At 50.3% G+C, this 14,494-nt stretch overlaps 1 protein-coding gene across 1 annotated transcript; it reads left to right on the top strand.

The window, feature by feature from the left end:
- The first annotated feature begins 449 nt into the window (after positions 1-449).
- LOC147224528 (putative G protein-coupled receptor 149) lies at positions 450-12,640 on the top strand. The gene is made up of 5 exons (XM_086164635.1): positions 450-1,539; positions 3,359-3,539; positions 3,613-4,115; positions 8,806-8,949; positions 9,039-12,640. The coding sequence occupies exons 1-5, from the start codon at positions 586-588 to the stop codon at positions 9,528-9,530; spliced, it is 2,274 nt and encodes a 757-aa protein (XP_086020761.1). The 5' UTR covers positions 450-585; the 3' UTR covers positions 9,531-12,640.
- The last annotated feature ends 1,854 nt before the right edge of the window (positions 12,641-14,494 follow it).

Genomic DNA, 14,494 nt, shown 5'->3' with positions numbered 1-14,494 from the left:
TGAACCAAATGGAATTTCAAGTTTTCTCATTCGTATTCAGCTGCGGTTATAAATGATCGGAGCGAGGGGGCGTGTGTGTGCGTATTTGTGCGTGTGAGTGTGTGTGTGTGTGTGTGTGTGTGTGTGTGTGTGTGTGTGTGTGCGTGTGTGTATGTGTGTGCGTATGTGTGTGTGTGTGTGCGTGTGTGTGTGGGGGGGCGCAATAAGCAGATGGGAGTTGGCGTGACCTGAAGAGAGTGTCAATCGACGCCCTCTTACGCGCATCCACGGCGGCCCACTCGGGTCCCGTGTTTTTTTTTTCTTTTTGGGCCCTGCCCAAAAAAATGATGGCCACCGAGGTGGGTGGGATGGAGGGGTGGGGGTGGCACGGCGATGACGCCAGCGCGTAAAAGCATCATCTGGAGCGGAGATGTTCCCGGGCTGCCAGCTTCCCCCGGCGGTGCGTCCGGAGGGACGGTGAAAGATGCGTGTGAAAAACGGAGGGATGGAGAAGGAGGGATGAGGCGCGGTTAAAACTTTCCAGCCAGAGAAGGAGGAGGAGGAGGAGGAAAAGGAGGTCTACCTCCAGCAAAGTTGAGCCGGAAGATGTCGCGCCTCGCCTCGGCGGACGCCAACAACCAGAGCTCCGGGTCGGCGGCGGACCCTCCGGAGGCGGAGAGCCGGACCCGCCTGCTGCTGTTCGGGCTGTGCGTAACCATCGCCGCCGCCACCTTCGCGGGCGGCGTGTACTCGCTGCTGTCCCTGCTCCGGATGCGGAGGAAGACCTCCCTGTGCCTGATCGTGGCGTCCATGTCCGTGGACGACCTTCTCAGCGTGGTGCCCCTGGCGCTCTTCATGCTCCTGCAGTGGGAGCGCGCCGGGGGCCGGGCGTCCGGCAGCCTGTGCACGCTGTCCGGACTCATGTACGTGTTCCAGGGGCTCTCCAGCAACATGAAGGCTTGCCTCCTCGCCGCCTACACTTTCTACGTGACCAAGCGCTTCGGGGTGCTGCGCTCGGCGCGGCGGCCCCTGGGGGTGATGTGGGCCGTGGCGGGGGTGTGGGCGCTCAGCCTGGCCGTCAGCGCGCTGCCGCTGTGCGGCTGGGGCAGCTTCGCCCCGGCCTCCCTCGGCTGCTTCCCGGAGAGCGGCTTCTACCTCCTGCTGCTCTTCTGCGTGTACTCGCTGTGCCTCTGCGGCTTGCTGGGCTTCTGCGTCCCGCTCGCCTTCCAGCTGCTGTGCTCCACGGAGCCCCAGCGGACGCTGCTCTGCGCGGGGCCCCCGGCGCAGGGCCCCCCAGAGCCGCTCTGCGACGGCCGCTCCTTCTCCAGGGAGAGCCTGAGCAAAAGTTTCGGCGTCTACGACGAGCTCAGCCCGCAGAGTTCCTGCGGGACGGGGAGGGAGGACGGAGGAGGAGGAGGAGGAGGCGGCGGCGGCGCGTCCCCGGCGGAGATGCGCGTCCGGCGGGCGGCGGCCGTGGGAGATACGCCCGCCGCCTTCGCGCAGAAGCGCTTCTCCGTGATCCTGGCGTTCGTCCGGGTGGTGCTGTGGATGCCGATGATGGTAAGAGACCCGAATCCCGGCGACCGTCCGATCGATCCACGCTGCGGGAACCTCTGGATCACTGGTTCTTAACCTTGTCGGACCCCGCTAGTAGTTTCACAGGCGCATTCACTGCACCCTTCTTTATTGGGAAAGTCAAATTTGTTTTTTTTTTTTTTCAATTCAAGACATAGGTTTATGTGTTACTGGTGCACAAAATGAACCCTGCATCGACATCACTGTGTTCAAAGAACAAAACCGGCAAATGTTAAGAAAGAAATCACACGATGAACCATCGCGACAGTCACAAGTTGACGACCGAGCGCCGAAATCCCCGCAGCACAGATCGTCCAAGCTATGTGGCCGAGCGCGGCGTGTCGTCACCGATGCAATGAGTCGTCCGTGTGTCTTAACCTTCGCCGAACCCCTGGGGTTCGATCGAGTCGGGGTTAAGAACCGCTGCTCCAGATCCTTCACCTGGGATGGGATCCGCCGCGGGTGCAGGACCGACGCCAGACACCCAACGGACGGATCGGGAACGAGTCCGACGCTCGCGTCCAACCGCCCTACGAGGCTTAAACGTGTCGGCTGGTTTGCTTTGAGTCGCAGCGAGAAGGTCCCCGGTTCAATTCCTCTCTTTGCGGGGTCTCCATGTTCTCCCCGTGTCTGCGTTGGGTTCCTCCAGGTTCCTCCCGCAGTCCAAACACGTGCCGGAGGGTCAGATACGTGAATGGATGCCAGCGACCCTGAGAAGGATGGATATTTCTATATATTTTAAATAACATGTTTGTGGTTAGCTGCATGTTTGTGGATTGTGGAAGGAACTCCACGGAAATCCAGAAAGGACATGAACCAGGGACCTTCTCGCTACGACTGCCGCGAAACCTCGTCACGTCGTGACTCCGAGAAGATGAAATAATGCGTAGTCACGAGATTTGTGCACGTGTGAATGGTTGTGTCCCTATTGGATGTTTGCACGGCAGGTAAATGAGAGAGCGAATACTTTCATGTTTCCATATGACGGGTGAATGAGAGAGGGAATCATTGTATGTCTCCATAGAAACGTGAATGAGAGGGTGAATGTTGTGTGTCTCGGGGTGAATCCCGCCTCACTCCGGGGTTTGGGACCGACTCCTGGTGTGAGATGAAGTAAAACATGGCGACGGCCGCGCCACACCAGCCTGCAATATAACTAACCGTTCCCGCTCAATTCCAGGCAAAAAAACACACAACTGAATTCATCGCAACCCAAAAATCACACAGAAAACAAGCATCAACATAAACACCAGCATTCGTGACTCGCTACAATAAGATACAGATGATGAATGAATGCGAAGAATTAGCATTGTGTTAGTTGAGGTGGTCATAAAGGTGCGTTTCACCCAAAAGCCCAGGATTTCCATTCGCGATATTAGCATCTGGTGTTGTGTGAGATGCACAACGCGAGCGCCACGTGCAGGTCTGGATGTTCGTCCCCGACGGGAAATAAAAGGCCGACTCACAATTGAAACCTGCGATTCAGACGCGAGTAAATACAAAACCTTCTCCGTCAGAGAAGGTCCTCCTTTGTCTGCCGACCCCCGGCATTCACAGGTACAAGACGGGATTTTCTTGAAATCTTTCAAGGTCAAAAAGAGGCCGCGTTCATCGCGATTCATACGAACGTTCCAAAGCGAAATGATGAAAAAATTCCGAATTAATAGGTTTTAAAAGACAGCCGGGGGATGGAGAAAGGATATCCTCTCGTTCACGTGTTTTCCCTGCCCCCCACGTCCTTGTGCCGCCTCGACCGCTGACACCTCGCCGAATCCCTCCCTCCCTCCCCGCCTTTCATTCACAGACGCTGGTGGTGGTGCGGCACGCGGTGAACGCTCGCAGCTCGTCCCTGGAGACGCTGAGCTTCTTCCTCACTCTGCTCGCCCCCGCCGTCACGCCGCTGTTTGTGCTGTCCAAGCACTGGATCCACCTGCCTTGCGGCTGCTTCATTAACTGCAAACATGATCCGGCGCAGGAGCCCTCAGGTACCGGTTCGAAACCCGGCGGATCGGTCGTCTCGGAAAGTAATCGTTCGCTTTTTTTTTTTTTTTTTCGCAGCGATGAAACGCAGGTTGGAGTTCAGTCTCTCTTTCCAACAAGGCTACGGAGTGTATAAGTTGTCCCACGCCGCAACGTCTCACGGCAATCCTCCCGCCGAGAGGCCGGCCTATCACAGCCTCTTCAACTGCGACTTCCCCCGCGTCCATCTGGACGGGCTGGAGAGAGGTGGGCTGCCCGGCGTCGCCCACGGATTCGATTTCAGCACCGCTCGCCCCGTTGACGGCTCCTCTCCGGACGACCTCCTGCTGGAGGCCGGCGGCCGGGAAACTCGGGGCGACTTCCCCCGGCTCCCCCTGGAGGGCCGAAGCGGCGACGACGACGACGACGACTTTTCCCGCGTGCCTTCGCTGCCCTCGCACCAGGAGGAGGATCACAATCTCACCGACAGCTCGTCGGTGTTCGAGGGATCCGAGAGGAGGCTTTCGCACGGGGAATGTCGCAAAATCGAGCTGACGGACTGGGAGTGGTGCAGGAGCAAATCGGAGAGGACGCCCAGACAGGTACGACGCGTCTCCGCATCCGTTGAGCCGGTGAAGAACCGGATCTTTTGCGTCCGTCATCGTTATTTTGCGTTATTTGCGTCGCCGGAACGAGGGCTGCAGGAGTAATGAGCCGCCGAGCGCGCGTCTCTGAGTCACAATTACCGCATCAGGGCTGAAAATGGATACGTCTCCAATCTCTTGGTCCGTGTTTACATTCGCCGGAAAGGAAATGAAAGGCACTTTTCATTCGCCGCGTCTGGAAACCTTCTGAGTTGGAATGATCGTCTGTCTGAGTGGCTGGATAATCAGCCGACGCACGGGATTTATCAACTGCTCTCTTATCTGCTTTTTTTTTTTAAATGTATTTATTCAGTCATCTCAAATAGAGCGTTCTATCATGATAAAATCAGTCGCTTCCCGCCGTAGTGAGAAATGCGGCCGAGACTAAACTCCTCAGCCCGGTGGAAAACAGCTGATTTAACGCGGCTTCGGCCGTTTTAAAGATAATCATCCACGGTCGTCCGAGTGCCAGTTGTCAACGTTACGCTCCGAGCCGGTGTTTCTGCGCTTGGGGTCCGGCAGCAGGAAGAACCCCGCTTTTCTGATTCCGTGTCGAATCTCCGTGTTCTCCCGGTGTTCCCATGTTCTCTCCGTCTCGTGATTTGGCGTGAAGGACAGGGTGAATGGTTGAAAGTCAGCTGGTTCAGGGTGAACCCGGCCTCTGGACCAATGACAGGCGGGATAGGATCCGGCCCCGCCTCCCCCGTGCAACCCTGCCTGCAGGATAAGCAATATACGTAATAAATAAATGATCTTAGCAATGATCTGAACCAGGAGCTATCCTGCACAATCCTTCCCGCCGCGGTGCACTACCTTTCACCCGTCATGCCGTAACTCTGTTGTCTATTTTATCCTCGTGGGTCTCGGCCCATTCGCATCCTGCATGTTTTTGTTTATTTTTTTCATCGCTATTGTCACCGTTTATGTTGTTGTCGTTTCGGTCTGTCTATTTTCACACTCTGACCGTCCTGAGGTGCATCTGTGCTGCACCGACTCCGCTGTCTTTCTTATCCTCGTTGGTCCCGGCCTGCATTCATCCTGCCTATTTTTCTTTATGTGTTTTATTCCTGTCATTGCTTTAGTCACTCTATATCTATTGTAGTTTAGCTCTGGTTGTGTATTCTTCACCCTTCTTGTTCCTTTATGTCGTCCATTATTATCCCTGTTGCCGCTGTCTATTTATTCGTGGATGTCTTGCTATCTTCTGTCTCTCTATTTATATTTATTTTCCTTTTTTTTGACATCATAACTGTTAGGCTGCTGTGACAAAGGAATATCCCCTATGGGGATCAATGAAGTTTATCTTATCTTATCTATTACTGTCTTATTTTTCCCATTCTGTTGTTCATTCTTATCCTTGTTGTTGTTGTTCTCTTTGCTATCTATTTATTTGTGGATGTCTTTTGCTATCTTCTAATCGTCTCTATTTATATTTATTGACACTATAACTGCTGGCCGCTGTGACAAAAGAATTTCCCCAATGGGGATCAATAAAGTTTATCTTATCTTAAAAAAAAACATTAGAATAAACAACGGCACATCAGGCTTTACTTCTGAACGTGACGTGGAGACGTTCATCACGCTCATTTGGTTTAAGACACAAATCTTCACAAATCAGACCCAGTCATGAACAGATGCTAAAACATACATGCTTTCATGTGCACGCTCACAAACGCATGCATAATACACTCGGCCTCACTTCCTCCCCGTCTGCGCTGCGCTTACAAGTCAGAAATGTTTGTGTTTGAAAATCACCAGAGGGTGGAAAATCCTTGGAGCATGCATCAACAGATTGGCTTTGGCACTCACTTTGCATCATGCATAAGTCTTACAAGCTCACTACTCTCTTGTGTGTGTGTGTGTGTGTGTGTGTGTGTGTGTGTGTGTGTGTGTGTGTCCCGCTTCTCTCCTGCTTACCTTACTCATCGATTGGGGTCACAGTAGATGTGAGTAATTACAGAATGTATTTGCAGTCTAACACTGCATGTATGATTTAAGACACACGCACATATAAACACACACACAGATATTTAGTTAATATATAGACATTATATCTAAAATAAAAAACAGAGATCTGCCACCTGCCTTCTACTCGCATATATTGGAGCGAGATCAAACCAAAAAAAAAAGGAATGTGATGTTTGATTTATGGTCCTCCTTTGCTGTGCTGCGCCTCATTAGCAGGCCAGATATCTTTAACCGTTGTTTGCTCTTCACCGTCCACAGCGAGACGCAGAATTACTTCCTCAAGACATCTTTACCCTCCCTGTGACTTTACGGCCTTTGTTAGCGAGCCCACGTCTGCGGGCGTATTTGCCAGTCCTCCTCCCCCCCCGAGGTGAAATGGAAATTCGATGTGCGTTCGGATGTAGTAAAGCGGAACGGCGCCTAACTCTCGGAAGAAAAGATGCAAAAATTGAGGAATCCAGTTTTAATCACTGATTAGGCCGGGGGGGGGGGGGGTCGCACAGTCTTGTCTTTTGCTAAAAAGACATTATACGCGTTCAACATTGAATCGTTTTTATTTTGTGGCTGATGCACGACACACACACACTCATGCGCTTTCCGCACAAACGGGTTCATTATTTGATTTATTTCTCAGAGCGTCTTTCAGCTACATGTTGCAGCGCTGCCTTTCTCTCGCTCTCGCTCTCTTCCACTTTCATTCACAATGATTCAAGGACTGAGGAGAAAATAGCCGGAGTCAGGCAGGATGATACATTGATATCCTCTTTGTTTCTCCTGTGCGTCACAGTTCCAATCAAACCATTACGCCGGAGTTATCTAAATAATTTAAAGGACGTAATGAGCCCAGCCAGTCTCCCCGCTGCTTCGCCACAAGACTCCCTTCCTCTGTCAACAATAGTCTTTTTTTTTTTTTTTAATCACTCCATGGTGACACAGGCCCGCGTTTATGAAGCGTCGGAAGCGACGGGAAAAATCCAAGCGCTGTGATTTTATATCTTAAAAGGGCTCATTGATGGGGTCGGATTTATTTGATCAGCAGCAACGTTTTATTTTCAGCAAACCGCTGTCGGTGGGGTTATTATGTGAGCTTCGTTAGCGTTGGGGATCGGACGATCTCTGAACCGGGAATGCAAAATAGGCTCCTGCTTGGTTGGAGCCTCGCCGGTTTGGTGCTTTTCTCGTCAACAACGCGGTGCGTTGCAATGAGCTAAGCTAACTCCGAACTTCACCCTCATACGGGTGCAGCCCGAGCCGTGGCGGATCATCTCACAGCTTTTTCCGCTGTCAGTCATGCTGTCAATCCCACAAACACATCAGGTCGAGAAAACGCACGCCGCCGCCGCTGTCCACTTAAAGCAGAATCCCACGGGCAGACACGCAAACAAGTGATGCGAAGTGGGATATTTATTCTCGCCAAAATACAAAAAAACCCATTTGCCGGTCGGCTTCCCCCGGCCCGCCCGGTGTTTGCACGGATCTCCTGGGATTCAGGAGCCGGACGCAGGATGTTCTGTTCTCTCGGGTGTCATATTGTCTTTTTACATCACTCCTTTTCTTCATTTGCACATTTCCCCGCACGCCCGTCTCTGAGGCGTATCCTTCGCCTCAGATCGGAGGCCTGCTCGCGTTTCTCGGTAACCGAAAATCCCATCCCACCATGAGATCGTATTGCAGGAGTGTGACGTGGAACGGAACGGCGATCGGAGGTTAAATATCGGTTCAGAAAGCAAATTGGTTTCCAAGCGAGGACCTCACAGCTGCCGACACAGTAATCCATTTTTCCCCCTTGTGCTGTAAGCCAATAAATCTGAGAGGAATCAAACTGATGCTTTTATCCACTCTGGATATCATTTTAAGATCAGGTTTTCAATAACAACACAAACCCGCAGTACTTCTCTCCATCTTAAAATCACCATGTAAAGTGGCATCAATTTATATTTACATTCATATTTGTTAATATTGTTATTGTTGCACTGCTGTGGCAAACAAATTTCCCCTATGGGGATCAATATAATCTTATCTTATCTCAATGTGAGGTGTGGGGTTTAGCGTTAGCAGCGCTGTTGCCTCCTCGGGATCTTTCATTTTCTATTTACGCCTAAATGCATGAAACATGCAAAGTAGATGCGATGCAGGCTGCAGCGATATCGGTGCCAGGTTTTATTTATGCGGCGCAAAAATCACAACCCATTTTCCCTGCAGAGCAGGTCTGGACCGACATTCTCGAGGATGATCTGCAGAAACCTGACAGTCCTCCAGGAGCAGGTTCTTCGATGGCCTCGACCGGTCGGGGTGGATCGAGAGAGTGCGATAGACAGACGGCGTTCGAGGGTTGGAGGAACCGGCACTATTGATCTCGTACCACTGATATCAGCAGCGCTAATAGCTGCATGCTAATTGCTTAAATGCTACAATAATAGCTTAGTGGTTTTTCGCCAAAACCTATTTGCTTATCATGTTGTTGACTTGAATTCAATAAAGTTGAGGATATTATCGGGGTAAACGTCGACTTATTATCGTCCGGCGGCTCCTCATCCTGCAGAGCGTCTAACTGGCGCTCGTGCAAGTTAGCCGAAACTGTTTTTCAGAGGCGTTTTTGCAAGTTTTTAGCACGAAGACGTCATTACTTCGGCTAATGCCGTCTTTTCTGATTGTATTCTATTTGTTTTTCTCCACGTAGCGGCCATCGGGCGGTCTGTCAATCCCTCTTTGTGCATTCCAAGGCACCGTATCTCTGCAGGCTCCCACGGGAAAGACCCTCTCGCTCTCCACCTACGAGGTCAGCAGCGACGGACGCAAAATCTCCCCCACCAACGCCAAAAAGGTAACGGCGTTTTAGCTGGTGTTCTGACGCCGCGGTTGTCATCCGGAAGCCGCTCGCCTGACGATGCGATGATGTCACCCGCCTTCCAGGTAGAAGTTTACCGTTCCAAATCCGTCGGCCACGAACCCAGCGCAGATGAGTCCACATCAGGAGGTCAGACCGGGGACGTGAACGTCAGCGGCTTCGGGATGGGCGCGGAGATCGGGGTGGGGATAGGGGGCGGCGTGGGGGACACCAACGTCAAGATCCACCTGGAGGTCCTGGAGATCTGTGACAACGAGGAGGCGATGGACAGCGTCTCCATCATCTCCAACATCAGCCAGTCCTCGACTCACGCCCGTTCGCCGTCGCTGCGTTACTCCCGAAGAGAGAACCGTTTCGTCTCCTGTGACCTGGGAGAGACGGCGTCCTACTCTCTGCTGATCCCCACCGGCGGAAACCCGGAGGCGGAGACCATCAACATCTCCATACCCGACACCGTGGAGGCCCATCGGCAGAACAGCCGTCGACAGACGCAGGGGAGCTCGGGCTACCGCGAGGAGATCCAGCTGCTCAATGAGGCCTACAGAAAGCAGGAGTGAGAAGACAGAAGGAGATTTGAAGAGAAACCTTTTCATCGTTTAAAAACTACTTCTCTCTTGTCGCCATGGTAACAGTTCTGACAGGTGACTCAAAGTGATTGTTTTTTTTTTTTTCTTTTTTCTTGCGATATGACTTCCTCTTGCAGAAGCATCAACATCTCCTTCCTGCAGCGCGGTGGATCCCGCAGCTTTCCGTCCCTTTATCCGAAGAATAAAAGTGCCGTAGACGTGAAGGAGGGCGTTCGAACGCTCGATCGTGCCGTCCGAACTCTTCCAAACGTAACGAATCGATTTTGCCATTTCTGCGATCGCGTTTATTTTATTTTAGCTGAAATAAGCTATTTCTGCTCATTTATCTTATAATTTCATCCGCTGGTGTCGCCGGGCCCCAGAGGGTGCCGGACCCCCCCCCCCCCGTCCCCTCGGAGATCCCCTGCAGTCGAGCACTCGAGCGAGATAAGACTGCCAGAGAGCAGCGGTAATAGTATCAGGCTGGAGTGAATAAGAGCTGGAGAAGCGCTGCCAAATGAAGATGGGCGGCGGAGACAAAACTAAAATAAGGATTATAGCCCAGCGTCAGCGTCGCTGCCAAGGCTGGAGACGACACAGAAGTCGGGGCCGGATTCGTCGCTCCGGCTGCCGACGACGTCACGGATGACTCAGCTGTGAGGGGAGGGTTCACCTGACCTATGCGTCCGGCTCATCCTCCTGTGTGTGTGTGTGTGTGTGTGTGTGTGTGTGTGTGTGTGTGTGAGCGCCGTGCTGTGTGTCGCTGCGTTCTGCTTCGCCCGCAGGGATTCAGAGGTTAATAGTTAGTGGAAACAGCTGCCAAAGGTCCTCACCCTGTGTGTGTCCTCTATATCAGCGATCCCCAACCTTTTTTGCGCCACGGACCGGTTTAATGTCCGACAATATTTTTACAAACAGGCCTTTAAGGTGTGGCCGATAAATACATGTTAATATTGATATATAAATATTCCCGCTTTTTTCTTTCCAAATACTCCTAAGGCTTGTTTTTTTAATGCAGGGTGCTTGGTCTGTAATTGGCGAAGCAGTATTGAAGGCTTTTTTGGAGAGCCGGTCGCCACATATTATGCAGAGCAGGCCCGATACGTGTCGAGATGAATCCATATTTGAAGTAGGTATTATAGAAGTATTATAGAATCTTCTTCTGTCTCCTCCCTGGGCTTTTCCCCTTTGCAAAGAAACTTTCCAAAGACGTCCGTTTTTACTCATTTTGCAAGCTTGTGGGTTTGATAAGAGCGTTAATGTATTGCGTGACCAAGACAAGCATCTTGATATGCATCAAGAGTGAGTCATAGATAGATGTAAAGGAAAGACTTTGGTCATTTTTTAAAATAAAACATTGTTCCGACTCGGATAATAAATGAAGTAGAGAAGATCAGAGGGAGCTGCGTTGCGCTTTTGTAGACCTAGAAAAAGCATAGGTGCCGACAAAGGAGCTCTGGTATTGTATGAGGAAGTCTGGAGTGGCAAAGAAGTATGTGAAACTGGAGCAGGACACGTATGCTTGCCATGAGACAGTGCTGAGGTGTGCCGTGGGTGTAACAGAGAAGTTCAAGGTGGAGGTGGGACTTCATCAGGGATCAACTCGGAGCCCCTTCTTGTTTGCACTGGTGATGGACAGGCTGCAAATGAGGTTCGACAGGAATCTCCATGGACTATGATGTTTGCAGATGACACTGTGATCTGTAATGAGAACAAGGAACAGGTTGAGGAAGGTCTAGACAGGTGGAGGTATGCTCTGGACAGGAGAGGAATGAAGTCAGTCGCAGCAAGACCGAGTATATGTGTGTGAATGAGAGGAACCCGGGTGCAACGGTGAGGCTACAAGGAATGGAGATCAAGAAGTTGGAGGATTTGGGGTACTTAGGGTCAACTGTCCAGAGTGTAGGACACTGTGGAGAAGAGGTGAAGAAACAGGTTCAAGCAGGTTGGAAAAGTGTCAGGGGTGATACAAGACTATCAGCCAGAAGGAAAGGAAGGGGGAGGAGACAGTGGTGAGACCAGCCATGCTGTATGGACTAGAAACAGCGACAATGACCAAAAGACAGGAAGCAGAACTGGAGGTCGCAGAGATGAAGGCGCTGAGGTTCTCTTTGGGAGTGACCAGGATGGATAGGCTCTGGAACGAGTCCATCAGAGGAGCAGCACATGTTAGGTATTTTGGAGAGAAGGTCAGAGATGGTTGGGTCACGGACGGAGGAGGGAGAGTGAACATATTGGTAGACGGATGCTGGAATTGGAGGTCTGGAGGAAGACCAAAGGGAAGATTCATGGACGTAGTGAGAAGTTAGTCGGTGTGAGAGGGTGCGAGGAAATAGGGTTAGATGGAGAAGGTTGTTCGCCTTGGAAACCTCTGAAGGGAAGAGCCCGAAGGAAAGGAAGTAGAAGACTCAGATAATAAATGAAACGAAAACCATGTCAGTAATTTCTTCAAACGACCTACAGGCCGGCACCGGTCTGCCGCCCGGGGGTTGGGAACCGCTGCTCTATATGAATGTGTTCTTACTTCAATGATAGCGCGGTTCTACGTTCTATTACACAATCAGTGTTGGGCCAATGAAATAAGAGAGGGAGAACTTGATTAGCGTAGCCTGGTGTGAAGGATTGTGCGTTCTGCGCCATTTTGAATAAGATATTTGAATGTACGCTTCGAGGATGGCCTCCGCGCTCGCCGGCCTCCGTTCTCCAGCCAATCAATGACCAGTCTCCGATTCTCTAATACTGAGCCTGGAATCCAATCGTGTTATTTCAGTGTCATTTCCAAAGGGTTGCGTTGACTGTGAATGTTTTATCTGAGGAAAGACGGAGGCAAAGTCAGCAAATCTATTATTGATAACACCCACCGGCACCTGCGGAAAAACAAGAGAAAAACTTTAACATTATATATTTCATTCGAGTCCGTTTTGTGGTGTTTCTTTTTTAAAATGTCAGTTCCTAGCAGAGTTGATCATCTCCCACAGTACAGGATTTCATTTTCAGGCTTTTGAATTGTCCTCGGCGAGTCCTCTTCATCTGCTGCGGCGTGTCCCATCCCCCTGAAAAATTACTTCATTAAAGATTCATACCACAAAACCGCCTCCAACGAGATTGCGCTGCGCCTCCATTTCCTGTTCTCGTGGCGAAAAAACCTATACGGGAAAAGAAAAAGGGGAAAAAAAAAAAAAAAAAAAGACCACATGAATCAAAGTTACGTCCAAGGTCGTGCTTTTAAAAGCGAACAGAAGCCATTTCAGCCGTAAACGACGCGGGACGCGTTCATTCCTCCGACCCAACAGATGGAGTTCAACTCCAACAAAATCATCCCGGATTCAAATGTTTTCTATTTGTTTTTTTTTTCCCCGCATGTCGGTTAGAATCGTGACATCGGTGGCGTCGACCAGCTGCTCTCACACATAATCGAAGCAAGTCTTCATTGCAGAACCGTGGCGATAAATGGCCTCCTGAATAACTACAATACAATAAATTAAAAAGTCTCTTGGTGTTTATACGTCAGGATCCGATTTAAAATCACTGGGAATCCACCGGCCTCGTCAGATTTTGCATTTTTTTACGTCTCTTAATTTAATTTTTTTTTCCGTGTCGGCTCTTTAGACACTGGATTTCCGACAGGAGAGCGGAGAAACGGGGAAGTGAGATATTTCCTGAGAAAAGATGATAACTAAAGATCGCAGTGGATGATGAAAGGCTGCGCCACTTATCAGTCCTTTTCTTCAAAATGACGACTTCTGACCGGCGTCTGCTATATGTTGAAATATCCTCAACGCCGCAGCGTCTAAATGGAAACCAAAGCCGAGGAGCCGTGGGAACAACTGACGTGGAGACGAGAATATGTAAGTAACAAGGAAAAGCTTTGGAGCGTGACCACGAGGTTGACAGGTGAGTTTAAGGTTGATTCCCCTCCTTCTTGATTGACGTCAAACCAAGAGTTGCACCTTGTTTTTGCGCAATAAATCCACAGAAATACTAATATTTCCCCGAGTTCTGCTTTTGTTGACGCAGGATTTTCCCTTAAATCAATGCAAATTAGCACATATTTTCATTTCACCACCCGATGAAGCAGATCGTCTGTTAACCGGTTTGGACGCAAGCAGAGGGAGGGAGGATATTTTATCAGAACAGGGACGAATGCGCCTCCATCTTTGGATTTCTAATTTGGAGCATATTGTTTTTTTTTTTTCCATCTTCTTCTTTGTGATAAAAGAGTGGGGAGGGGAGAGTGTGGAACAACCACATCCTCTGCTAAGCTAATTCAAAACAAGTGCAATCAAGTTTTGATGAGTGGGAACATCCAAATACAAGCACTCAATGTGTGTGTGTGTGTGTGTGTGTGTGTGTGTGAGGGTTGATGGAGCACTGTAATAATCAACCACCACCATATACAGAAAACTGAAAAATAAAAGATGTTGATTCGAACGGTACGAGCCCGTCGCCCACTTCAGCGCTGGGTTTTTGTTTTCACGCAAATCCAGTGCAGTCTTGTGTAGGAAGTCAGTACAATGCAGTATTATATATCTCCACTAGCAGCAGGATAGTATAGCTTTAGCTTTGCTGACTTTACATTTTGGTACAAAATCAGACAAATAGGCTCTATTTCAATTAAAAAGGGCATATAAATGATATTCGCCAGGAAAGCCAGCAACCCTTGAGTGGTTGTACTCCGCATCAGTCACGCCGGATCTTTTTCATTGGGCTCTAACCTTTAAGGCCCAGACAGCAGGTCACTCTGGAAGCGTTCTGTAAGCAGGATGAGCCGGCCGCAGCAATTAAACTTGACAGCGCATATTTTCTCTCAAAAGGAGGTTTGGGGCAGGCGATGCTATTTTTGGTTCCTTCAGGTCAGGCTTGAAGTCGTCTTGGAGTTTTGAAGGTCGCGCTGGAACAATTAAACAGGAAGACTTAAGGGTCCTCCTCAGCTTCAAGACGTTTCGGGGCTTGAA

Source organism: Fistularia commersonii, chromosome 18 (genome assembly GCF_037954325.1).
Source record: "Fistularia commersonii isolate RoL2024-O1a breed Wild chromosome 18, RoL_Fcom_v1.0, whole genome shotgun sequence".
Taxonomy (NCBI): Eukaryota; Metazoa; Chordata; class Actinopteri; order Syngnathiformes; family Fistulariidae; genus Fistularia; species Fistularia commersonii.
This window is presented reverse-complemented; position numbering and strand designations above follow the sequence as displayed.